The following is a 26376-nucleotide window of genomic DNA, read 5'->3' as shown; positions in this document are numbered from 1 at the left end:
AACTTGTCAGCTTTTTTTAAAAACAGCCTTTACATTCGCCCAATTCAACAATTTATTCACTTTTAGTTGAATGCTAATTTATACAAAAAAGGCAAACGTTGAGGCAGGTGACTTTACAAAAGATAATTTATTCAAGAGCATAATGTATTGAGTATTGCACAGGTACTTAATGGTGCATTATGATTACGTCGAACTACTGTACATTCCCACACTATAAGATCCAATTATGAACAAAACGACACGTGTAAATGCACTAGCTCGTTTGACTACAATACTTGCATTCAGGGACAGTAGCTTGACATATAGCTGACACAATGTTCATTTAGTTGCAAAACATCATATATTTAGGACCAAGTTGTCTAGAGGAAAAAGGAATAAACAATATGTCAGCGCAGGCTTTGACAAATGTATGTAGTACATCGCTTTCAAGTTGTACTGCCTTTGTTCCATCTCCTTGCTATCTGCGTAAGGAACAACACTTGCAGAATTAGAAAAAAAAAAGTATGAACTTAGCGATGTGGCCAAAATCGACTGAATCAGCAGGTGTATTATTTTAAAGATGGTTCGAAATTTTAATCACCTGCGAATCCTATCGCATTGTTTGAAATGGGCAATATGCGCGCTTTTCTCTCAAAATGTTACAATTATCTCATCTCATTTTCTGAACGGCTTTATCCTCATTAGGGTCACGGTGGGTGCTGGAGCCTATCCCAGCTAAGAGATGGACAACTATGCACACTCGCACCCATACCTAGGGGCAATTTAGAGTGTCCAATCAGCTTACCATGCATGTTTTTGGAATGTGGGAGGAAATTGGAGTACCCAGAGGAAACCCACGCAAGCCCGGGGAAAACATGCAAACTCCACACAGGTGGACTGACCTGGATTTGAACCCAGGACCCCAGAGCTGTGAGGCCGACACGTAATACTGTACATTGGAAGTAAAGCCTCAAAACCCCAGCAGATCAGAGGATATGCACTGACTTTAGCTTTGCAATTTTGCACTTGGTTCACTTTTAGCCACATTGCTCAGTAACTGACGCAGCATGAGCGGGGGAGAAAACTGACTTCTAAGCTTCGAGGTATTCTCGTCACACTGGTGGAACACTCCTTGTGTGGAAAATTGATTGAGAAGTTCACCCGCCAAGATGTACTTTTGCATGTAAAGCAATTGTAACTACTACGCTGGGAATTATCCAAACTCGCTAAGCCGTGGGGGCTGGGTCAACACACCTTCAGGATCAGTGTGGTGCAATTGCGTCCCATGGAAGAATAAAGGTGAGAAATTCACACAGGGCTCATTTCTTGATGACTTCCTCCTTCAGTTTGTTGGCCAAGTGTTTTCTCTTTTGTAGCTTCTTGCGCTCTTCCGGTGAAATCTCCTGAAGCAAGAAAAATCGGCATTAAAAGAGCGGCCTGCCCGCTCTGATGGATCATGATGGGACTTACAGAGGATGCAGGCGGAGGAGGCGCAGGTGAGGCAGGGGAGCAAAGTGCCTCTTGGTCAACCTGCTTGACACGTTGGTCCTTCTTTAGGGCGTGCAGCTTGTCGCGCTGCTCGCGTAAGTAAGACGCCCTCTGCTGGAGGCACTCCTGCTGAGACGTCGACAGCTCCTGGAACGGGTGGCGAACAAGTAAATAAAAGAGAAAATTTGAAACAGAGTCAAAGAGCCACACTTTACTTCGTAAACAGCATTAAAAAAATCCAATCTGCCAAATTATTTTTAAACTACTACAAAGTGGACGGCTTTCGGCCATGGTAGAACGAGCTCTTGCCATCATCTGGCACATCACATCTCCCATTATAGAGGGAACTATTTCAGCGGCGCAGGGCACATTTTCATATGCTTTATTTATTTTAAGACATTAAAAAATCATTTCCTTAGGACCGTGAAACGAAATAGAGAATTTAAATGTAAAGTACACATCTGCTTACAAAATTTTCAAGTTACGATAAAAGTTCTGGAACCAATTCATTTTGTAAGTAGAGGTATGACTGTATAATTTATTATTTGGTTTTAATGGGCCCTGATGAATTTGAGTGTTTTAAGAGATTAAAAATAAGAGAAACATAAATTGAGGCTAAGAGCCACAGTATATACAAAATATTATAAGAAGCAAAGAGCCGCATTCGTTTTGGCCGGGAGTCGTATGTGGGTCAAGAGCCACGTGTTCGCAACCCCTGTCCTGGAAGACTGAGGGCGCTTTTTGGACAACAGTACGTTGAAGCTGTACATCATTGGCTGCCTTTACCAAGACAACACTGTTTATTGGAATTGTTGTGGTTTATACTTATTAGAGTTTACATTGTATTATACTGAGCTAATCTGTAATGTACATTTTGAATGTCCAATTAATTTAAACAAGTGCTTTACCTTAACTGAATCATGCAGCTTGGATACCACGTAAGCAATAACCCCCGTGCCCCTCAATGTTTGGGCTGGAAGTTTCACTGAAATCCAGGTGTACCTAATGAAGCGACCCAAAGCCAACTCACATCGTAAGGGTGTGGAAAGCCGGCCTCTTTGTGTGCTTCTTCCAGGAACGATTCGGCCACCATCTGCTCGGCGCTGATGGGATGTCTTACAGGTGGCAGGACTCGGGGCTCCGCGCTGCATTGAACGCTCCCTGTGGGCACGTTGGGTCACATTAACACACTGAGTCTGCCTGAACCGCTAATGTTTCTGCTTTTACCAGGGGTGCGGTTAGAAAGGGAAGAGGAGCTGTTGCTTTTGTCCACATGCTTAACATCTGCTGTGGCTGTGCTGTTGTTTTGGGGTGTTTTGCCATTGACCTGGGGGATAAAAGAGAGGAAAAAAATCAAATACCGTATTTTCACGACTATAAGGCGCACATAAAAGTCTTAAACTTTCTCCAAAATAGACAGGGCGCCTAATAATCCTTTATATATGGACCAATACTAAAATTGTTATCACGATAAAATAAAATGAATCAGTTGATAGGGTACACCGACTCTACTATTTTCCCGTAGACAAAGTACTGCGCAGTGACTGCTGGGATATGTAGTAGTTCTTTTGTCAATACAGACTCTCCCCTACTTACGAACGCAATTGGTTCCGAGCGATTGTTCATAAGTTGAATTTGTTTGTAAGTTGATTCAGTGCTATATTTTGTATTATAATTTATGTTTAAGGCTGATATAAGTATATTGAAGGTTTATATAAGTGCATTTGTATGTTTAAGGCTTGTATAAGTAACACGCATTGGTTTGAAAAAAAAACATTTAATAAAATGGAGAGAATATGTACAGTACTGTAGAGAGAGAGAGAGATTTATGTATTAGAAACTGAAACTTTCAGAAGTCACTGTGGTCCAGTGGCAAAGACAATGGGTCAGAACTTCAGGTGGACTCGAGTTCAATTCCACTCTTTGCAATTCTCAAATTGTTTATTGAGGTAATGAAAAGGATAGATATAACTTCCAATCACATCATTTCAGAAGTCACTGTGGTCCAGTGGCAAAGACAATGGGTCAGAACTTCAGGTGGACTCAAGTTCAAATCAGGAATGAGTTCAATTCCACTCTTTGCAATTCTCAAATTGTTTATTGAGGTAATGAAAAGGATAGATATAACTTCCAATCACATCATTTCAGAAGTCACTGTGGTCCAGTGGCAAAGACAATGGGTCAGAACTTCAGGTGGACTCAAGTTCAAATCAGGAATGAGTTCAATTCCACTCTTTGCAATTCTCAAATTGTTTATTGAGGTAATGAAAAGGATAGATATAACTTCCAATCACATCATTTCAGAAGTCACTGTGGTCCAGTGGCAAAGACAATGGGTCAGAACTTCAGGTGGACTCAAGTTCAAATCAGGAATGAGTTCAATTCCACTCTTTGCAATTCTCAAATTGTTTATTGGGGTAATGAAAAGGATAGATATAACTTCCAATCACATCATTTCAGAAGTCACTGTGGTCCAGTGGCAAAGAAAATGGGTCAGAACTTCTGGTGGACTCAAGTTCAAATCAGGAATGAGTTCAATTCCACTCTTTGCAATTCTCAAATTGTTTATTTAGGTAATGAAAAGGATAAATATAACTTCCAATCATGTATAGGCGGGCCGCCTCGTGGTGTAGTGGTTCAGTCACCTGCCTGCGACATGGGTGTCGAGGGTTCACGTCCCGGTGTCGCCAGTCAACAACTGTATGGTGTCGGCAGTCAGCCGAAGGCTGACCGGAAATATTGTTTTGCTGAAAAAAATGACTAAGTTTTTATTTGAATGAAAAAAGGATTACCCATTTACTGAACTACTAGTGTAGTGATTAGTCAAACGAGAGCGGGATTCGAACCCCATTTCCCACATGGCAGTCAAATCCAGTAATTTGAGGTCTGTCTGACCCATTGTCTTTGCCACTGGACCACAGTGACTTCTGAAATGAGATGATTGGAAGTTATATTTATCATTTTCATCACCTCAATAAACAATTTGAGATTTGCAAAGAGTGGACTTGAACTCACTCCAGATTTGAACTTGTGTCCAACTTCAATTTCAACCCATTGTTCTTGCCACTGGACCACAGTGTCTTCTGAAATGAAGTGATTGGAAGTTCTATTTATCCTTTTCATTACCTCAATAAACAATTTGAGAATTGCAAAGAGTGGAATCAAACTCACTTCTGATTTGAACTTGAGTCCACCTGAAGTTCTGACCCATTGTCTTTGCCACTGCACCACAGTAAAGTTGGAAGTTGTATTTATCCTTTCCATTACCTCAATAAACAATTTGAGAACTGCAACGAGTGGAATTGAACTCACTCCTTATTCCCGCCTCATGTTCTGACCCAATGATTTTGCCAGTGGACCACAGCAACAACTAGAAGGTGAAGAATCAGAAGTCAGATTTATTCTCCGACTCTCTTAGCCTTACTTGCTATGTCATTTTTTTAAAGAAAAAAAGCCTTACTATACTATGTCGTTTTTTAAGAAAAGAAGCCTTACTATACAATATCATTTTTTAAGAAAAAAAAGGCTTCCTCTACTATGTCGTTTTTCAAGAAAAAAAGCCATGCTATACTATGTCGTTTTTTAGGAAAAAAAGCCTTACTATACTATGTCGTTTTTTAAAGGAAAAAAGCCATACTATACTATGTCATTTTTTAAGGGGGGAAAGCCATACTATACTATGTCGTTTTTTAAGAAAAAAAGCCTTACTATACTATGTCGTTTTTAAAGAAAAAAAGCCATACTATACTATGTCGTTTTTTAGGGGGAAAAGCCATACTATACTATGTCGTTTTTTTAAGAAAAGAAGCCTTACTATACAATATCGTTTTTTAAGAAAAAAAGGCTTTCTCTACTATGTCGTTTTTCAAGAAAAAAAGCCATGCTATACTATGTCGTTTTTTAGGAAAAAAAGCCTTACTATACTATGTCGTTTTTTAAAGGAAAAAAGCCATACAATACTATGTCGTTTTTTAGGGGGGAAAGCCTTCCTCTACTATGTCGTTTTTCAAGAAAAAAAGCCATGCTATACTATGTCGTTTTTTAGGGGGGAAAAGCCATACTATACTCTGTCGTTTTTTAAGAAAAAAAGCCTTACTATACTATGTCGTTTTTTAAGAAAAAAAGCCATACTATACTATGTCGTTTTTTAGGGGGAAAAGCCATACTATACCATGTCGTTTTTTAGGGAAAAAGCCTTCCTCTACTATGTCGTTTTTCAAGAAAAAAAGCCATGGTATACTATGTCGTTTTTTAGGGGGGAAAGCCATACTATACTATGTCGTTTTTTAGGGAAAAAGCCTTCCTCTACTATGTCGTTTTTCAAGAAAAAAAGCCATGCTATACTATGTCGTTTTTTTAGGGGAAAAAAGCCATACTATACTATGTCGTTTTTTTAGGAAAAAAAGCCTTACTATACTTTGTCGTTTTTTAAGAAAAAAAGCCTTACTATACATGGTCTTTTTTAAACAAAAAAGCCTTACTATACATGGTCGTTTTTTAAGAAAAAAGCCTTACTATACATGGTCTTTTTTTGTAAATAAAAAGCCTTACTATACTATGTCGTTTTTAAAGACAAAAAAGCCTTACTATACTGTGTCGTTTTTAAAGAAAATAAGCCTTACTATACTATGTCGTCTTTAAAGAAAAAAGCCTATACTATGTTGTTTTTTAAGAAAAAAGCCTTACTATACTATGTCGTTTTTTACGAAAAAAAAAGCCTTACAATACTATGTCGTTTTTTTTAAGAAAAAAGCCTTACAATACTATGTCATTTTTTAAGAAAAAAAGCCTTAACGAACGCAATTGGTTCCGAGCGATTGTTCATAAGTTGAATTTGTTTGTAAGTTGATTCAGTGCTATATTTTGTATTATAATTTATGTTTAAGGCCGATATAAGTATATTGAAGGTTTATATAAGTGCATTTGTAGGTTTAAGGCTTGTATAAGCAACACGCATTGGTTTGTACTGATTTTTTTTTTTTTAATAAAATGGAGAGAATATGTACAGTACTGTAGAGAGAGAGAGAGATTTATGTATTAGAAACTGGCCAAAAGAAGCGACCTAATGACGATTGCACAGTTTTCTTCTTTTTTTCATCATAAATGATGCGGTAGCACTGTATGGCATCATTCAATTGATTTGCAAACTTTGTGCAACGTTCAATATTTGGGTCCTGCTGCTCGATCTTTCTGTTTATAAATGGTACTGACGGTCGAACGATTCAATGCCCGTGAAACGCTCACCACTCTCACGCGCATCAAGCTTCGTTATTATTGCCACTCGTTTCAAATGAAATGGCTTGCCTCTTCCTTGCAACTCCCTCAATAGAAGCCTTTAGCTTTTTACCAACCATATTCAATATTGGATGCATGAGATATTTAATGATACAAATGAAAACGGTTCTTTGCACACTGGAGATACATTCACGCACTTCCGCATTGCAACGAAGAAGAAGGTAGATGCTGGGTGAGCTGAGCTCTCACAGCGCCAGGCGTCGGTATTAGCAGCGTAAAGAAGTACTACTCCGAAAAAGGCGCGAAATACAAAATTGGACTTGCGAACATTTTTGGACTTAAACGCAATTTGCAGACATGTTCGTATGTACCGTTGTTCGTAAGTTGAATGTTCGTAAGTAGGGGAGCGTCTGTACACCCAATGGATTGTGGCCTGTATACATCGACATCAATACAGCTTGACAAAGCATGGGAAGCACCGTTGGAAAAGTTACGCTAGCTACCAGCTAGCTACTATTTGTGAATGCACTGTGGCCTGTATACATCGACATCAATACAGCTTGACAAAGCATGGAAAGCACCATTGGAAAAGTTACGCTAGCTACCAGCTAGCTACTATTGGCGAATGGATTGTGGCCGCCTGGACGAACGTATAAAACTCAGCGTTTTCGATGACTAATTTGGACAATTGTTCAATTCAGACACAGAAAATAAGGACTTTGATGGATTTGTGGGTGATGATGACGTGAGTACGTTGTAAAATGCTTAAATAAAGTACAACCGAACTCAGTTTAGCTTCCGTTGCCTTTTTAAAAACGTGTTTTTAGCGTGTGGGTGTAGCGTGCAAGAACTATGTTTCCCAGCAGTCACTGCGCACCGGAAACCGGAAAAAGAGCCTGGGGCTGCTTCCGGTAGCCAGCGCTATTGCGGTTAGATATTCATATATAATATATAACATATACAGACGCTCCCCTACTTACGAACGCAATTGGTTCCGAGCGATTGTTCATAAGTTGAATTTGTTTGTAAGTTGATTCAGTGCTATATTTTGTATTATAATTTATGTTTAAGGCCAATATAAGTATATTGAAGGTTTATACAAGTGCATTTGTATGTTTAAGGCTTGTATAAGTAACACGCATTGGTTTGTACTGAAAAAAAACATTTAATACAATGGAGAGAATATGTACAGTACTGTAGAGAGAGAGAGACATTTATGTATTAGAAACTGGCCAAAAGAAGCGACCTAATGACGATTGCACAGTTTTCTTCTTCTTTTCATCATAAATGATGCGGGAGCACTGTATGGCATCAGTCAATTGATTTGCAAACTTTGTGCAACGTTCAATATTTGGGTCCTGCTGCTCGATCTTTCTGTTTATAAATGGTACTGACGGTCAAACGATTGAAGTTGTATGCCCGTGAAACAATCACCACTCTCACGCGCATCAAGCTTCGTTATTATTGCCACTCGTTTCAAATGAAATGGCTTGCCTCTTCCTTGCAACTCCCTCAATAGAAGCCTTTAGCTTTTTACCAACCATATTCAATATTGGATGCATGAGATATTTAATGATACAAATGAAAAAGGTTCTTTGCACACTGGAGATACATTCACGCACTTCCGCATTGCAACGAAGAAGAAGGTAGATGCTGGGTGAGCTGAGCTCTCACAGCGCCAGGCGTCGGTATTAGCGGCGGAAAGAAGTACTACTCCGAAAAAGGAGCGAAATACAAAATTGGACTTGCGAACATTTTTGGACTTAAACGCAATTTGCAGACATGTTCGTATGTACCGTTGTTCGTAAGTTGAATGTTCGTAAGTAGGGGAGCGTCTGTATGCGTCTAAAAACGGTGCGTCCTTTGTGTGTTTAAAATACAGAAATAGGACTCGTTACTGACACTGCGGCTAAAAATACGATGCGCCATATAGTCGTGAAAATACGGTACTATCTATCTTGCCAATTTGCTCATTGGCAGCTAGTGTTTTTTGCTAACCTGATTGGACTGAGTGGGTGCGTTCTTTGCGGTCATTGTTTGGGCTCGTTGAGCATCTGTGCTCCTGTCGTCAGGTTGGGGATGAGTCTGGAATAAACCATTATTTCGATTAAAGACTGCAGGAAATTGTAAGACTGAAAATTCAAATTGTGGCACTAATTTGAGGTTACCTTGGCACGGTTGCCATCTTGCGCAGGGGCTTGAAAGAGGGTCTTTGGGGCTTCGACACTCGATGTAGAACACGCACGATCGTCTTCTAGCAGCAACCTCAATGACATTTCTTCATCGTACTCCTCTTTGGACTTTCTGAAGGACAAAAAAATCTAATCATCAACTCTGACATCTTTTCTTTTAAATACATGAAATGTGTTTGAAAATAAGGGCTGAAAATATGGGCACGAGTGAGTGCTGAAATCTGAGTTATAGGTGGAAACTCTGTCAGATTTTTACCAGGTTTTGTTTTACTGTATTTCCTCACATTTTTGCCACCCCCGCTGATAAGCTGCACTCTTAAAATTGCTTTAAAAAAGTCAAATTTTACAATTTCTCGCATATAAGCCGCCCTCTAATTCACAATTTTCACCTCCATATTCATGGTTTTAATAGGGAGTACAAATGTGTTACTTTGAAGGGAAGATCTTGAGAAAAATCATTGCACGTGGTATTTCTGAGATACAGCAACTATGGTGCGCGACACATCTGTACATCCTGTCGCCATCTCTGGCCCAAGTGAGCATTTTATGAAGCATAGTTTTGTAAACTTCAATTTTCTGCATTTTGTCCTAAATTCAAATCTTCAATTTTCTGTATTTTGTCCTAAATTCAAATCTTCAATTTTCTGTATTTTGTCCTAAATTCAAATCATTGCCTGTAATGGACAACAATTGGCATCCAAGTAATTTACTGTAAACTGGGATTGTTGGCTGTGATTGGACATATTTCAGTTCCATTTTACCTGGGAGCCAACCTACCTTCGAGAAAACTGTTTGGGCGTCTTGCCCAAATAATGGCAGTAGAGGAGTTTAAAAAAAAAGTCAGGTCAGTAACTTTGCCCTTCTTCAGAAGATTGGTAAGCCCTCCCGAAAAAACTCGACCATACATTCCTGTGGTGTTTCCTGGAGTAAGGCCTTGGTAAATACTGACTAGGTAGGACAAAGTGGCTAAAAATACTCATTCTTCCTCAGCAGCAACTTATCATTAGTATCAATGGCCCCTACCCAAATTAGCCTGAGCCTAAGTGGCTTAAAGAGGACTGTTCTTCTGGGTCAGAATGCCGCTCACTAAATCCAATTTATGAGAGCAGGCCAGAATTATGGCCAACTTTAAAGAGGTAATTACAAGTAAATATTTTAATTAAAAGAAAACTTACTTGAGGACTTCCTGTAGGATTTTCATCTCTTGCTGCTGCAACTCGGTCATCACGTCGTCACCGTCGGTCAGACAATCAGGAAGCGCTCCTGGATGATGTTTGTAACTTTAGAAGACATATACATATACATACATCTACATATATATATACATATACACACATATATACATATACATATATATACATCTATATATACATATATACATCTACATATACATACATATACACACATATATATATATATTTATATATATATATACATACATATGTATGTATATGTGTATATGAATATATGTATGTGTGTATATGTATATATGTGAATGTGTATGTACTAACAGAAACACTTATAAATACGCTATCTTCTAGCTCAGATAGTTTAAACATGCATGATTTATTGAGAGGAAAAGAGCATGTTAAACAAAATAGCACCAATGCTAACAAGTGCTGGTTATATGATTGATAGTCAGCGCAGACAAGCCTCCAGAATCTTATCACTGACAGGAAAAGCCATTTTTCTTCCTTTTTAAAGCTCTTTTATATTATTACTAATACTAATCCCTTTATTCCTGCAAATGTGGCAGGTATGTTAAGTTTTAACTCCAATAGATATAAATTTAAAATGTAAATCTGCAAGATTAAACCTTACCATTCCTCTCTTTGATGACCCGCAGGGCCTGAAGCTGCAACTCCATGTTCTTTTGGACCATCAAGGAGCGAAACATCTGGAAGTCGTCTGTAGCAAGGACTGGTTGGAATACAGACTAAGAATAAAATGATAAAAGAGTATGGTCAGTGTTTGTACTTTAAATGTTCTCTTAAGACAACAAGTGGAGTGCCAAAACAATGGCCAGCGTACCTGAACCGTTTTGGACTTTGCGAAAGGGGAGGTGCATGCCTCTGAAAACTGCTGCTCGTTGATGCCAACCTCTTGCATGTAATTTTCTAAAAGCTTCTCCACCTGCACAAGCAGCACATACAGTTGTAGCTTAATGATTTATCAAAAAAAAAACAGTGTACAGGTATTTCAAATAAAATTGCTGATCAATTTGAACAATTAAATATTTTATGGGTTCATATTTAGTTTTGATTACTGATGTTACTTAACATTTCTACAAGAAAATGTGATGTAAAAATGTGTTGCTTAATTTGAATGGTTTATGAATAGAATTTATATAATTTTAGGAGTATTTCATAAATACAATCTAATAACAATGCAGATATAAAAGCTGAATTTTCACATCTGAGTGTATTAGGGGAAAAAGCATTTTGATTTAGAATGAAGTTGTTTTTGTTCAGATTTTAATATGTATTTCTGCAATTGTTTGCAAGTTTAAAATAGCTGTACTCACCAACGTTTTATACTGCTGATGGATTTCTGTATATGCAAACTTATTTTCATCTTCATCATCAAACACTGAAATGGAACGACATGTAGATTAGTCAAAGGGTTTTGACATTCACAATGTATCTAATTTATATAGTTTAAAGTTCATATGTATAACTTTATATTTTTTTAAATATTTTTCTTCTTGTTTTAGTAATTGATGTCATAATATAGTATTACATACATTGCATTACTCTTCACGTGGGAATTAGGTTCAGCTAATGACTCAAGGTGAAGCCTGGTGATACTTAAACTCTTCAGATTAATTTGAATCTTATTCTTTGATAACTTTCCTTTTCATCAATGAATAATAAATTAATTCAATACATCTAAATTTGATTTTAACGGTTATCAACCAGTCAACTGTTTTGCCACTGTAATTATACTGTATTGTACAGTAATACCTCGACATACGAGCAATTTGAGATACAATTTTGGTATACGAGCATACAGTCAGGTGTTGGCCAATGCGAGAGACTGCTTTTGAGAACAACATGGGCACCGTCTTTCCCGTCGCAACTCCCTTTTGTAATGTCTCTACGAGCACTGGGCGTAGCGTTGCATTTTCTCTGTGTTTTCCCCCCCATTAGTCAGTGCAGAATGGCGGAGTTTGCTCGATAATACGAGAGGAGTATACTACTTCTCGTTGGCAAGTGGCCGTGCGCTACCCTAGTGCGAGGACATTTGTGTGCATCATTTTCGGAATATTTTGAAGGGAAGACAAAAGCAAACAACCCTCGATAGGTTCCTGTAACTGAAAGTCAGGGTGGAGGCGGGGCAAATAGAGCCAACCCGGGAGAAGAAAGGTAGAAAAATGTAAAACAAAATTATAATTAAGTTTAGTGTAAGGTTGGATTAAACTTATTTTTGTGTGTCTATCGCAATCCAAGTTCATTTAAATTTGTTTATGTTATATTACGAGCGCGTTGCCGTGCAAAAAGTCTCTCTCCCTCTCTCTCTCTCTCTCTCTCTCTCTCTCTCTCTAACTCTCTCTCCCCTCCCCGAAATCCGTCTAATTTTAGAACTATTAAACATCATAACCACTAGTTATTTGTTACAAATAAAAATGTTTTTCATATCTAATATCCTGTTTTTGGTGTTTTTTCAGAGGGTTGGAACAAATTAATTTGTTTTTAGTTCATTTCTATGGGAAACATTGGTTTGCGATACGAGTAAATCGACATACGAGCTCAGTCCCGGAACGCATTAAGCTCATATCTCAAGGCACCACTGTACTTAGTATTGAAAATTGCCACGTAACATTTTTTAAATGCCATCTTAGATGTAAATGTTGAGACAAAACCATAAATTAAGCCAAATAGACATGCAATAAATGAAATTAATAATAACTAAACGATAAGCAACAAATAAATTATAATTATTTTTTCAATGTGTATGTCCTCCATTTAACTCATTGGCTGCTACTGACAACGATAGACGTCCAATAACTTTTTCCTCAGAAATCGAAATTAATTGCAGTCAACAAATTAATCAGTCGCCTTTTGTCGCTTTGGAAACTTGAGAAATATTGTTAAATTAAAACGATAACACCAGCAGGCTCCAAAATGCCAACTGTAAAACAGATAAACAGAATATAGATTTTGTTGTTGTTGTAATTTTTCACAATCTCACGCTCTCCACATTGGCATTTGTTTCAGCCACAGAGCCAAAATGGAGGGGGGCAGAATCGAAACACTTGAGATTGGATCAAAATCGATACCTTAACTTTATATGGATCCACTTAGTTGTTCCTATCTTGTTAGTCAACATACAATGCTTTATTCGCAAGGCAAGGCTAAGTAGCGCCAGAAATATAAACACCCCTCCAAGCGCATTATTAGCGTCAGGCAGAGAACCAAAATGGTAGCGCGCAGAAATCCCGAGCCAGGGCCAACAGAGCGAAGAACACGAGGTAACCGTCTCTTAAACATGAGAAAAGTAACCTGTGCATTTGTGCTCCATGAAGTCCGTAACGGGGATGATCCACTCGGGACTTCCCAGGTAACCCACGATGCTCTCAACCACCCACTCGCTGTCGTCCTCCGCCATGTTGGCTCCAAAAGTCAGCGGGGCTGCGGCAGCTTCTTGGGCGAGACGAACGGCGTTGCTGCAAGATCGCTCGCGTCGCAGCTTCGCTACGGTGTGGACAGAATGCACAACACATTGACCGCGGTTGTTGTGCACCACGAAACGCTCTCCATTCTGCAGAAAAAAAACGAAAGTAGCCTGTTTTTCCTCCACCAAAAGTGGAAAGAATTGCGCACTCGTGGAGTCAAGGTGGAGTGGTGACGCCTGATTGGTTGCCACGGTAACAATGACGTCACTCTAGAGCTGCTCCTCACCTTGAAAAAAAGAGAACATTTGAAGGACCATATTTTAGTTTCTGATAATCCAGCAAAAAGTTTTAAATTTTATTTTCTCTTTTAAGAACTGTGATTTTGCGTAGGACTGATTTTAAAAGAAAATTGATTAAAAAAAAACAAGAGACAACGACTTCCTTATATGTAATTCAATCCTCACACAACAGGGGGAGCCAAATACGTACCAGTGTACAGCTATTCATTTTGAAATCATTTTTATTATAACTTTCGACACTATTTTTTTAAAACTACAACTATAATAGTACCAGCTAGTCAAGTCAGCTGAATTATCATCAAAACTGTCTAATGTTAACCCGCGCACACGCATGCACACACTATTAGATAAGCAAAGAGCCAATAGGAATTTCTGGACCAACACACACATACACACACACACACTGCATAATAAGGAGGACCTTATTGACACGCGCAAACATTTTTTTTACCACTGGAATCTCAGTGAATCTCTGAGGTGAGCACAGACGAAGAAATACTCTTCTGATTCTTTTCCATCATATTTTCACGTGTTCCTGATTCGGGTAGATTCGCCGACTGTCGTTTGTCAAATGCCCGAGAGTAGTTGTAGCACACATGGCGAAAGCAACGGAATCACGGAAAAGTCGTTGGAGGACGTGTTTGACGACACCTACGCGGAGAAAGTAGGGAGCAGACGCCCCTGGACCCTAGTGTGGAGGAACATCTGGGTCATGGCGATCCTGCACGCCGGCGCACTCTATGGCGTTTTCCTCATTCCAGATGCGTGCGCGCTCACGCTCATATGGAGTAAGTACACTAATCATACCCTATGGTAAAGTGAATTGTCCTGTGCCAAAGACATCGACGGTGGTAGAGGTCCAATCTATTTTGACTGGAAGGGGGTCTCCTCGTCCAAATGGATTGGACGTTTTTAGCCGTTAATGGCAGACATTTTTTTTTATCAAAGTAAAAATACCTCAATATATATTTGGGAAAAACAAGAGTAAGTGATGGGATGTAACATGTAAACAATTCCAAAATAATTTGAATTGATCAAATTTTTAAAAATGTATATGTTAATTGTGATTTTAACATTCATACTAAATCTTAAACCAATGTGGTATTACTCAAAAATATTTTCTTGTTTTATTGCCAGAACAATAGCATTATTCTGTATGCATACAAGTGAAATGTCCCTCCTTGGATGACTTGTTTTTAAATTCTAATTTATAATAATAATAAAAACAATAATAATAATAATAATAATGCTAATAATAATAAAAACTAATTATTATTATCATTATTATCTTCATCATTAGAATTGCCATTATCATTATTACCAATATTAATATTATCATTGTTACCATTATTATTATTATTATCATTATTATCAACATCATTATAATGATTAATTATTATTATTATTATCATTACAATTAATAATTATTATTGTTATTATTTTCATCATTATCATCCTCAGAACAGGCTGGTCTTGCGTCACCTTAAACTGATGTAAAAATATATTTTCTTATGGAAATCAATAAAGATTGATCTAATCTAATATTTTCTTATGTTATAAAATTTACTGTGAGGATTTTGTGTGTATAACACATTTAATAGATGCTCAAGGGAAGCCAAGTGCTGTACATAAAACAATAACTTACACAAAAGTAAGTAAATTCACAAATCCACTCTTGCTCGTTTTGTGTTTTTGCTGCTTTTCTGTCTTAATGATTTGATTTGGTGATTCTCAATGATCCCATTTACTCTGATTAGCTTTGTACTTTGTGCTTTGCTTTGTTGTTCTGTCTAGTCACCCTCTTGCTACTGCCACAATGAAATTTCCCAAATAAAGGATGACTAAAGTTATCCAATCCAATCCAATCCAATCCAAAGAGACATGGGAACACAAAGATAAAATGAAAAGTGAAAAAATCCTATCAGATTTCTGTGTGTAGATGCCATAGAAGACAAGTAGAAAAGTAACGTGTTTTTAAAAGCAATTCAATGCACATTTATTTTGGGATTGTGCATATTATGACTGATACTATTTATCTGGTGCAAAACTCTTTCTTTGTTATGCTAGTGTGACAAATGATTTAGCATTTCCACTCACTTGCCATTTATTCGTTTTATTCCAATGAATAGATTGCCATTGAATATTCCCAAAATGCTTCACTTGATTAGGAATTTCCTTTCCGCTCCCAACAGTAAATTTGGAGTTCAATATATTAATCTTCTTCTTGACCTTTGCAAACTTTGTATTCAATTGTACAACCACAGCTGCGTCAGAATTACATGACTGAACAAGAAACTGCTCAACTTTGTAGCAGATCCTCTATTTTAAAAAAAATCCTACTTTTATGTGATCTACCAATTATTGTATGTTTTTATTAAAATCCCTTAAAAAGAAAGGCTTTTCATTCAATTTAAATGAGAAATTGGACTAGTTATACAAATGTAGAGTTATAGTTTTGCACCAATTTTCTGCTTATCACATCTGTGTCCTCAATATTAGAATCATACTCAAGATTAAACCATTTCTATTGGATTATTCATGGCATTTTTAGGCATCAGATGATGATGACATTTCACAAATTCCTCAACAGTCTTCACTTTGTCCACCCGCCACCCCCCATCTACGTCTTGTCTGTGCAATGCTGGGCCGCATATTATTAAACAGTGGCAGACAAAGCACAATCAGCACTCCCATAGGCATTCCATTGTGAAGCGCGTGGCACCACAACACAATTCGTATTTGGCTGCCAGCAGATCCCCACATTTCCACAGCGGGGCAACAAACCGCTCACCTGATTCTTCAGTAGTGACGCTATGTTTATGTTTTGCTTTTTTCCCCCTCACCAGGCTTTGTATGCTTCTACATCAGTGCTCTCGGTGTGACGGCGGGCGCGCACAGGTTGTGGAGTCACAGATCCTACACGGCAACGCCGCCCCTTAGAGCCTTCCTCGCTCTTGCTAATTCAATGGCTTTTCAGGTAAAACCATCGTGTATCAGTCCTTGAGGGTGACGTGCAGGCATTCAATCCTGTCCAAGTGGGACAGACTGGCAGCAAGTATTCGCAGTTCAATTAGGGTGGACGTCAATGACTTCATTTCATTCATTCATCTTCCGTACCGTTTATCCTCACAAGGGTCATGCTATTCCTATCCCAGCCAAATTGGTCGTAGGACACGAATAAACAAAACCACATCTAGTATATTAGTATTCCAGTAATGAAAAAGGTTCACTATATTGCCGATTATGATCACTTTTATTCTGCATGCCTCCCACTTATTTTAGTCTCACTGTCAATCACCCAATAGCAGACGCAGACTTGAATTGACAGTGTAATTTTGATGAATGAAGAAGAATGAAAAGGAATTCAAGTTTATACAGAGCCCTAAATCAATAATCACATCCCAAAAGGCTTCCCAAATACACATTTTACATTAAAATAAGACACTTGTCCATATTCATTGCTATTCATTCATTCAGCTGATTTTAGGCGAAAGGCAGACTACACCCTAGACCAGGGGTGTCAGACTTGGGTTGGTTCGCGGGCCGCGTTAACGTAAACTCGATTTCATGTGGGCCGGACCATTTTAGATATAATATTTCGGTTTTTTTTAATAAATGGATTAAAAGAACTGGATTAAAAGCCCTGAATATTCAGTTTTTTTATAGATCTAAAACAATGTTTATTTTAGCTTTTTTAAAATATATTTTTAGATTTTACAAAAGGATTTTTGAACTAAAAACACAGAAAAAAATGATTAGAAAATTACAATTATTGATTTAAAAGGGGGGAAATCAGGAAATTTAGGGCCAGATTTGGCCCCCGGGCCGCCACTTTGACACATGTGCCCTGGACGTAGGGCACACAGAGAGACAAACGACCATTCGCACCACTCACAATCATACCGTCACCAGCGGGAATCGAGTCCTCGCCTGCACCGAAGTCAGGCGAGTGAAAGACTATGTAGAACATCAGGCGGCTCATTGATATACAAGACATTAAATCAAAAATAACAATAGGAGTAATAATGATGAAAATATAGAATATAAGTATATACATATTTGTATTCTTTATTTGTTATTTTAATTGATATTTTTTATTTATTTATAACTATATAAAATCCATGAATAACTTCCGCGGCCCAGAGGATGAGTGGGTCTGAGTTCTGGGGTCAAATCCAGATCAGTCCACCTGTGTGGAATATACATGTTCTTTGTGTTTCTTAGTGAGTTTTCTCCGGGTACTACGGTTTCCTCCCACATCCCCCCCAAAAACATGAAGCAGAGGCTCGTTGAACACTGTAAATTGCCTCTAGGTATGACTGTGAGAATAAATGGTTGTCTGTCTCCTTCTGCCGTGCGATTGGCTGGTCACCAATTCAGGGTGTCCCCTGTTCGTGCCTGAAGCTGGGAAAGGCTCCAGCCCCCCGTGACCCTTAAGAGGATAAAGCGTTCCAGAAAATGAATGAATTAATGAATAAATTCCCCCAAATTTCCAAAGAGTCCAATCCTCCTCAGTCCTGCATTTTACACTCCCATAACTCCAAGTTAATAGTTTCATTGTAAAATGGCCATTGCTTTATAAACTACTATAATTGCTTCAGAAACAACTGATCATTCATCAAATTAATCGACTAATTTAATATTCATTGAATGATTTTGAATTGTTTTAATTTTTCTAACCCTAACCCCCAAGTTTCTCAATTAACCAAATTTATCAACAGAATATTTCCTCTATTTTTGAATAAAGAGACAGCGACAGACTTCCAATCCATTTAAAATGAGAGGGCCAATACTGAATGAGCAATGTTTCTGTGCTTGGCCACAGTGATATGGAGTCAAATGTTTAGATAACATCTCAAAATTTGTAAAAAAAAATCAGACCTAACACAAAAGTTTAGTGTGTCTGAAATGTTTGTCGTGGCATGCAGAACGACATTTACGAATGGGCGAGAGACCACCGCGTCCATCACAAGTATTCAGAGACAGACGCTGACCCGCATAACGCCAAGAGAGGCTTCTTCTTCGCACACGTGGGTTGGCTACTCATACGCAAGCACCCTGATGTCATCGAGAAAGGACGAAAACTGGAGCTGTCTGACCTCAAGGCCGATAAAGTGGTCATGTTCCAAAGACGGTGAGCTTTTGGAAACAAAATTGTCACATAATGTCTAAAGGTGTTTTTTTTTTAAAATTGATTCTGTGGTATGTGGCGATATTGCGATGCACGATTCTCACATCGATTCAAAATCCGTGAAACGATCTTTACACGTGTTTTTGATGGAAATAAACAATAGGTGGGTGCTTTCCCACTCACATCCACTAGAGCAGGGGTCTCGAACTCAATTTACCTGGGGGCCGCTAGAGGCCGAGTCTGGGTGAGACTGGGCCGCATCAGGATTTCCACAAGAAAAGCACTGATAAAACATTCCAACGTTATCAAATACCTTTATTTTTTAACAAAAAATAATGAATTAAATAAATTAACTTAAAGATGAATAAAAATAAATCAATCAGTAATATAAAACCAAATAATACTAATGAGCATACAGTAGATATACACTGGCTGGCTAAGTAGAGAAAATGAATTATTTTTATTCCATTTCAAATGTCTGTATTAACAGCTCTTTAACCTTTAACTTTCTGAACTTGAATGGAACATTGAACATGAAATATTCTGAACACGGCTTCTTTTGCCTACTCCTTGCTGCTAGAGACCTGGCAGCGCTTCTTCTCACATAGTCACATTTGGCTTGAGGGAGGAAGCAGTGGAGACCCTCAGTAGAGCTTGAAGATGTTCATCAGTAAGTCTGGACCTGTACTTGGACTTATTGAAGTTCAAGGTGGAGAAGAGCTTCTCACACAAGTATGTGCTCCCAAAAAGGCACATGGTCCGCTTGAACCTTCGGGAAAGTTCAGGGAAGCTGGGGGTCAACTCTCTCAAAAATTGCCCAAGCTTGTCTGCTTCTCCACTCACCTCCCTGAACTTGGCTTTGAGTGCAGAGTTGCACTGCAGGTCAATGAGCTCCATTTGAAGTTCAGGAGGGGCATCTTGCACATCAAAGGAGAAGGGGTCCGCAAAAATTTGAAATGTGGCTTTGTGTGTCTTGAAGTCTGCAAATCTGTGATCAAATTCCTCCTGTAGCTTCGAAATGGCCTCAACATACTTCTCACCACTGAATGGTGTGCCTGCATCCACAAGAGCCTTGCATGCTGGGAAATGGCAAAGGTTTGTCTGAGAGAGCTGGGCTTTCCATAACACAAGTTTAGTGCAGAATGCTCTCACGTTGTCATAGGCAGCACTGACAAGTTGCCCCTGGCCTTGTAGCTTCTTGTTCAGTACATTAAGCTCATGTGTGATATCAACAAGAAAAGCCAAGTCCATGAGCCATTTGGGATCACTTAGCACAGGATCAATCAACTCACAAACGGCGTAGCTAGCTTTGACTGCTGCATTACTGTCTTTGGTAGCCTTCTTGAAGAGATCCTGTTGCCTCAGAAGACGTGTTTTAAGACTGGCAACCTGGTTGGCTCTCTCATCTCCCTGGTATTTTTCGTACTCCACAGCATGTCTCGTAGTACAATTACGTTTCAAATTGTATTCCTTGTGCACCGCAACTTTTTCAGTGTAAATGAGACACGTCGGGGTGCCCCTGTGTTCAACAAAGAAATATTGCACTCCCCACTTTTCTTGAAACTGTCTGTGCTCATCACCGACCTTTCTCTTCACCGCAGGCTTTGAAAGAGACATCTCTGGGGCTCTGTAATATGTTTTTCCACTTGGAATGAGTCTCGGGTTGATCTTTCACATTCAGTCTCGCGGGTTTGTGGCGCATGTGCACTTTCGCTCTCCGTTTCAATCGCGGAGATGGCTACAGACACTGACACAGGCTGGATCACGGATCATAGCGCCTCATTCAGTTCTATGCTGAGAGCAGCGGAGGAGTGTGCGCGCCGAGCGGAGTGATCGGCCTCACGGCTTCTCCTCCGCCCAGCTGATTGGAGGAATGAATGAGTGAGTGAGCGAGGCACTGGACAGCCCGGCCGATGTCCCGCCCACCAAAAAAAAAAAAAAATAAATAAAAAAAAAAAAAAAAAAAATTAAAAAAAAAAAAAATTTGATCTTTCATATTAAGACGGGGGCCGCAAATTATCGTCCCGCGGGCCGCAGTTGGCCCGCGGGCCGCATGTTTGAGACCCCTGCACTAGAGTATGCAGCAACCAGGCGCAGCGCCTTGAAGTGTGCTGACATGTAGTAATCGTGCTTGGACGCAAGAGGACGCTGTTTCCCAGCTCAAGTCAATATCAAATTTTATTGCCCAAACAAAAACAAGTGTTAAATAAAGTTAATTTTGCCTTTTGGGCCTGTGGTAGTTGGAATGCGCAAACTACAGTTTTGACCTGCCATTAAAAAATGATAATTGATAACTTCGTTATTGAGTGCAATACATCCTTTTAGATTTTTATTTTTTTGTTTGCAATATTTGCAATAAAACTGATAAAAATGTTGTAATAAAGGCCATATGTTGTTAAAACATAAGACAACATGTTTACTTTAGTGCTGAATGATTTTTCAGAAATAAATTGATATAAATGTACTTTTTGATTACTTTTTCCAAAGTGATAGACAAAAATCGCAATTATCGTCTTCAGTGTGGCTTTAGGATTAATCGGAGTCGAATTGTGCCCTATGAATCGTGATATGAATCTTATCGCCAGATAAGAGGTAATACACACTCCTAATAGTGTCATATTTACTTGATGTGTGTTGGTTTCAGGCACTACAAGCTCTCTGTCTTGATCTTGTGCTTCCTCGTGCCTATGATGGTACCCTGGTACTTCTGGGGGGAGTCCCTCCTGGTGGGATACTTCCTACCCGGGTTGCTGAGGTACACTGCTGCTCTCAATGCCACCTGGCTGGTCAACAGCGCTGCGCACATGTGGGGTAATCGGCCCTACGACCGCAACATCAACCCCCGGGAAAACCCAATTGTCGCCTTCAGCGCCATGGGTAAGAAAATGCAGGAAACGCTACAATTTAGGATGTTAATGTGGCTTTTGATTGGGTTTAGGCCAGCAAAGAAACTCACATTAAATTTGTGTTTTGGATGAACATCTTTGTTATAACAACGGCTTGATTGTAGATGCTTCTTCTAGAAGGATTCAGCAGCAAAGTTGACATAAAATTTAAACTATAACAAAAAAATCCCAACATTAAATATAAAACTATATTTTTTTCTTCCTTCATTACATCACGCTTAATGTAAATGTTTTACACCAAAACATGCACTGTCTCACTCTAAAATGATTATTGCTATATAATGTAATCCTAATCATGTTATAAAGTGTAACTTATAACATGTCAAATTTACAATATTTTACCACAAAATTCAACAAATTACACATGGTAACCTATTACAGTAAAACTAAATTGCTCATCATATGTGATTAATTTATCCTATCATAAAATGTATCAGATTAAAATGTTATATTAATCATCAATTATCCAGTTAATATTTACAAGCAGGGGGACCGGCGAAGCTGCTTGTTTAGAACCTAAAGACAATTGTTCCGCTATTAAAAAAAATTCTTTTGAAAAATTTAATCACTCGTCTATCAGGATCCGACAGCCGTTTCTGGCCACCATGAACAATTTCAACTCTCTACGTTGCACGGTTTGGACAAACGAAGCGAGAGAATCTTAACACACACATACACACACACCCATAAATCACGCTTTATAAGGATTATATAAAACATTAAAAACATCAAACTGATCACATCCTGTTATAGCCCACAATATATCCTGTTGTAACACAAATTTAAGTTAAAGCATGACATTTATCACATTAAATTTCATGTGAAACTTATCACGTGAACTGTTAAACAACCTTATGTATATGTATAGGTATGTGTATGTGTATATATACATATACATATATACACATACATGTATGTGTATGTGTATATATACATATACATATATACACATACATACATACATATATAAAATTATTATCACATTGCCTCTTTGTATTAATGTTATTCCCTTTTAACTATAAAATGTGTATGTTAAAACATGAAATCCATCACATTACATTTGAACCTGAAGTTAGTGTGAAGTGAGTTGAGCTGAATTTGCTGCTGCCTTCAAACAGTTGTATCTCAAATTTGCGTTCACAAGTCAAAGCCAAGTAAACTAATGAGATTTCTTTCCCCAGGAGAAGGCTTCCACAACTACCACCACACATTCCCCTTTGATTACGCCACCAGCGAGTTCGGCTGGAGCTTCAACCTCACTACAGCCTTCATCGACCTCATGTGCTTCCTACGTCTGGCCAGCGGACGTAGGTCGGCGACCCGGGAGATGATCACGGCTCGCGCACAGCGGACGGGCGATGGCAGCCCTATAAGTGGCTGAGTTGCCAACAAAGCTGCGACCCGTTTCCGTGGTTATGATTTTCGAACATGCGCGGCCTGCAGACAGTAGGTTTTCACAAGTGCCTGTCCTTTTCTGGTTCTTTTTCCACTGCACTGTACTCACTTTTGACGCATTTCAAGAAGGTACGGTTTCGATCACCCGGACATTGAAATATATGATTTATCAGAAAGATATTAAAAAAATCCTTACTTCACTAAAAGTGCTTTTGTTGAAATGATTATCTCAACTAAACCGACTGACTTCACATTTGTCGTCTATTCGGCATCTAGTCACACAATGAATGAAATACATTGCGTACATTGTAGCTGGAGTCAACAGGTTTATCTGCACGAGCGCGGAATTCTCTCCCTCATTGTGTATGTTAAAGATTTTACTTTTGATTTGAAGGAAACGTTTCACCTTTAGATAAGAAGGAAAGAAGACAGAATAGCAGTCGGACAGATGGAATCACGTGTGGGGTTTAATACACTTTACAAGGGGGAGCTGCACATGTTAACATATTCAAAAACCATCCAAGTGAATTGATTACTGTGGTTTTGAGAGTGACTGGTAAACAATAGGTATCTGTTGAGACTGCTAAAAATGACTACATATGTATCATAATAAACCTTTGCCATTCCCTTGTATCATATTATAGCAGGTCAAACTCTATAGAAATAAATGAGTGCATCAATTAATCCGGACTTTTGAGAGAATTTTGACCAATACCTAACCCTGAAAATAAAGTCAGAAAGATTGTGTTTGTGTACAAAAAATTACGTGTCATCAACATTTTTTTAGGATGATATTGCTCATTCTCTACTCATTCATTCATTTTCTGAACCGCTTTATCCTCACTCGGGTCGTGGGGGCTGCTGGAGCCTATCCCAGCTGACTTCGGGCCAAAAGCAGGGGACACCCTGAATTGGTGGCCATTAACCTGCATTGATGCGATTGGGTGTGCCTGATATTTTTCCCCGCAAAGAGGTGGTGTAGACCTTTTTTGGGGGACGGAAGGGGCAAAATACTCATTTTTGGACATGGCCTTAGACGCCCTACATTAGTGGAGATTCTTGACATATTGTGCAGACGTGTTTTTGCAGTCAGGCAGTGTGTTTTTTGTCGGACTTGAGCGTGGCGTCCTCAACCTAGCGATTGTCATCAGTGTAACACCTGCGTGTCACACGCCAACAAAAATGGTGCGCATGTGTGTCACTAATCTCGCTTCGGATTTTGCAGATAGCGCCGCAAACCGACTGTTTGCAGGACATTCCTCGTTTGTTTGACAGCAACCAGTTTGAGTACGGACGTCAAAAGGGCTGCGAACTGGACAGAGCTGGTTTTTCAACACGGTGTCACCAGATAGTGACGGGTAAAAGGGCGCAAGAGCAACAATGTTGGAAATTGTGCAGTTCTGCTCTCTGCTGGACTACTGTGGTTACTTACAGGCAGCCGCGGAATTTCTCAAAGAGTCGCAGACATAACCGTTCATTTTCTGAAACGCTTATCCTCACAAGGAAAACGGGGGGTGCTGGCTTCGGGCACGAGCCGGGGGACACCCTGAAGTTGTTGGCAGCCAATCACAGGACACAAGGAGACAGACAACTATTCAAGCCCATCATACCTAGGGGCAATTTAGAGTGTTCAACCAGCCTACTCTGCATGATTTGGGAATGTGGGAGGAAACCAGAGTACCTGAAGAAAACCCACACATGCCCGAGGAGAACATGCAAACTCCACAATTTGAGGACCGACTTCTTGTCCAATGTGAGGACCGACCTGGGATTGAACCCTTGACACCATAACTGTGAGGCCGACGCGCTGACCACTCGGCCAATAAGCTGCCATTCATTATTTTATTAGGCCTATATTGTCTTCCAATCTAGTAAAAATAATAGTCATGTGCCTGAATTAACCTATTTAAGTACATGTAAAGAAAAGCATACCCAGCGACCCTGTCAAGGATGAGCACAGTTCAAAATGGATGGCTCTATATTCATGAATTAATTTTCTGAACTGCTTTATCCTCAAAGGTCGCGGGGGGTGCTGGAGCCTATCCCAGCTGACTCCGGGCCAGAGGCAGAGGACACCCTGAATCGGTGGCCAACTGATCGCAGGGCACAAGGAGACGGAAAGGGATAAATGCTCACATTCACACTTTGGGGCAATTTAGAGTGTCCAATCAGCCTAACATGCATGTTTTTGGAAAGTGGGAGGAAACCAGAGTACCGGGAGAAAACCCACACAGGCCCAGGGAAACCATGCGAACTCCACACAGGTGGACCGACCTGGATTTGAACCCAGGAACCAATAGCTGTGAGGCCACTCAATCACCGGGTCGGCCTGTATAAGTAATAATTACTATAAATAATGCTCCTTGTAAACAAATAAAGTCCTTAAATGTAAATCATCTTAACAAAGTAGATAATGTATACGTAGATATATCATGAAATTACTATCACTATTATTATTAATAATAAATATATTATTGCAGCAATAAAACTTGAAATGTAAAAGAAAAAGGGGAAAGTTTATATTTTTATCACAACGTTTGAACATAACAATTCCCTTTGTCTGCAATATTTTGTGTCTGATTGAACTTTCAGTGTATAATGTGGAAATCATGTTGTTAGTTCACTCGGATGGAGGTAATGGAGTGGGTATGATCTGACATCTAGAAAAATTAAACAATCTCGCATGAATCTCTTTTTTTGGAACTTAATCCAAAAACATCCCTTGAAAGTATCTCTTCCCATATCCATTTGCATGTAAAAAGAACAAAGGGTCAGAGGGGTTTGGTGTAAATAACAAAACATGTCACAAGACATTTTCAAATATATCCAATGTTTTTTCCAAATAAAAAAAAATAAAGTGACCTTTAACTAACCCGAGGGACTGCTTTATCTATTGCTACAACGTAACTGCAGATTAACAAAAATACATTAGAATTTTGAAATACTATACAAACAAATAATGACATTTAATGCCCCTTATTTATCAAAGAAATTAACTCAAATATAAAATGTTTATTAAAATAGACACATTTTGTATAACATAATTATTAAATGTTTAAAAAAAATGTTAAAGTTGTTCCGATGATCCTGCGGCTCTTCCCCGCCTGCGACCCCCAAGGCCCGGGGAGCCCCTTTT

General features: G+C 39.0%; 2 protein-coding genes across 3 annotated transcripts; one reads left to right on the top strand and one right to left on the bottom strand.

The window, feature by feature from the left end:
• Window positions 1–108: 108 nt before the first annotated feature.
• Window positions 109–13775, bottom strand: cfap36 (cilia and flagella associated protein 36). The gene is made up of 11 exons (XM_077613140.1): window positions 13397–13775; window positions 11419–11483; window positions 10926–11027; window positions 10716–10830; window positions 10070–10157; window positions 8871–9006; window positions 8701–8787; window positions 2695–2794; window positions 2498–2628; window positions 1450–1614; window positions 109–1382 (listed from the first exon to the last, which is right to left on the bottom strand). The coding sequence occupies exons 1-11, from the start codon at window positions 13500–13502 to the stop codon at window positions 1299–1301; spliced, it is 1179 nt and encodes a 392-aa protein (XP_077469266.1). The 5' UTR covers window positions 13503–13775; the 3' UTR covers window positions 109–1298.
• Window positions 13776–14015: 240 nt separating this feature from the next.
• Window positions 14016–23996, top strand: scdb (stearoyl-CoA desaturase b). Of its 2 annotated transcripts, XM_077613143.1 has the most exons (6): window positions 14016–14285; window positions 14357–14596; window positions 16655–16785; window positions 18737–18942; window positions 21584–21816; window positions 23027–23996. In XM_077613143.1, the coding sequence occupies exons 2-6, from the start codon at window positions 14380–14382 to the stop codon at window positions 23224–23226; spliced, it is 987 nt and encodes a 328-aa protein (XP_077469269.1). In that variant the 5' UTR covers window positions 14016–14285; window positions 14357–14379; the 3' UTR covers window positions 23227–23996. The 2 variants fall into 2 exon arrangements, with proteins under 2 accessions (XP_077469269.1, XP_077469268.1); XM_077613142.1 differs by having other exon boundaries at window positions 14018–14596.
• The last annotated feature ends 2380 nt before the right edge of the window (window positions 23997–26376 follow it).

This window comes from Stigmatopora argus, chromosome 11, assembly GCF_051989625.1.
Source record: "Stigmatopora argus isolate UIUO_Sarg chromosome 11, RoL_Sarg_1.0, whole genome shotgun sequence".
NCBI lineage: Eukaryota > Metazoa > Chordata > Actinopteri > Syngnathiformes > Syngnathidae > Stigmatopora > Stigmatopora argus.
Note: the sequence above shows the minus strand (reverse complement) of the source record. Positions and strands in the feature narration are given on the sequence as shown.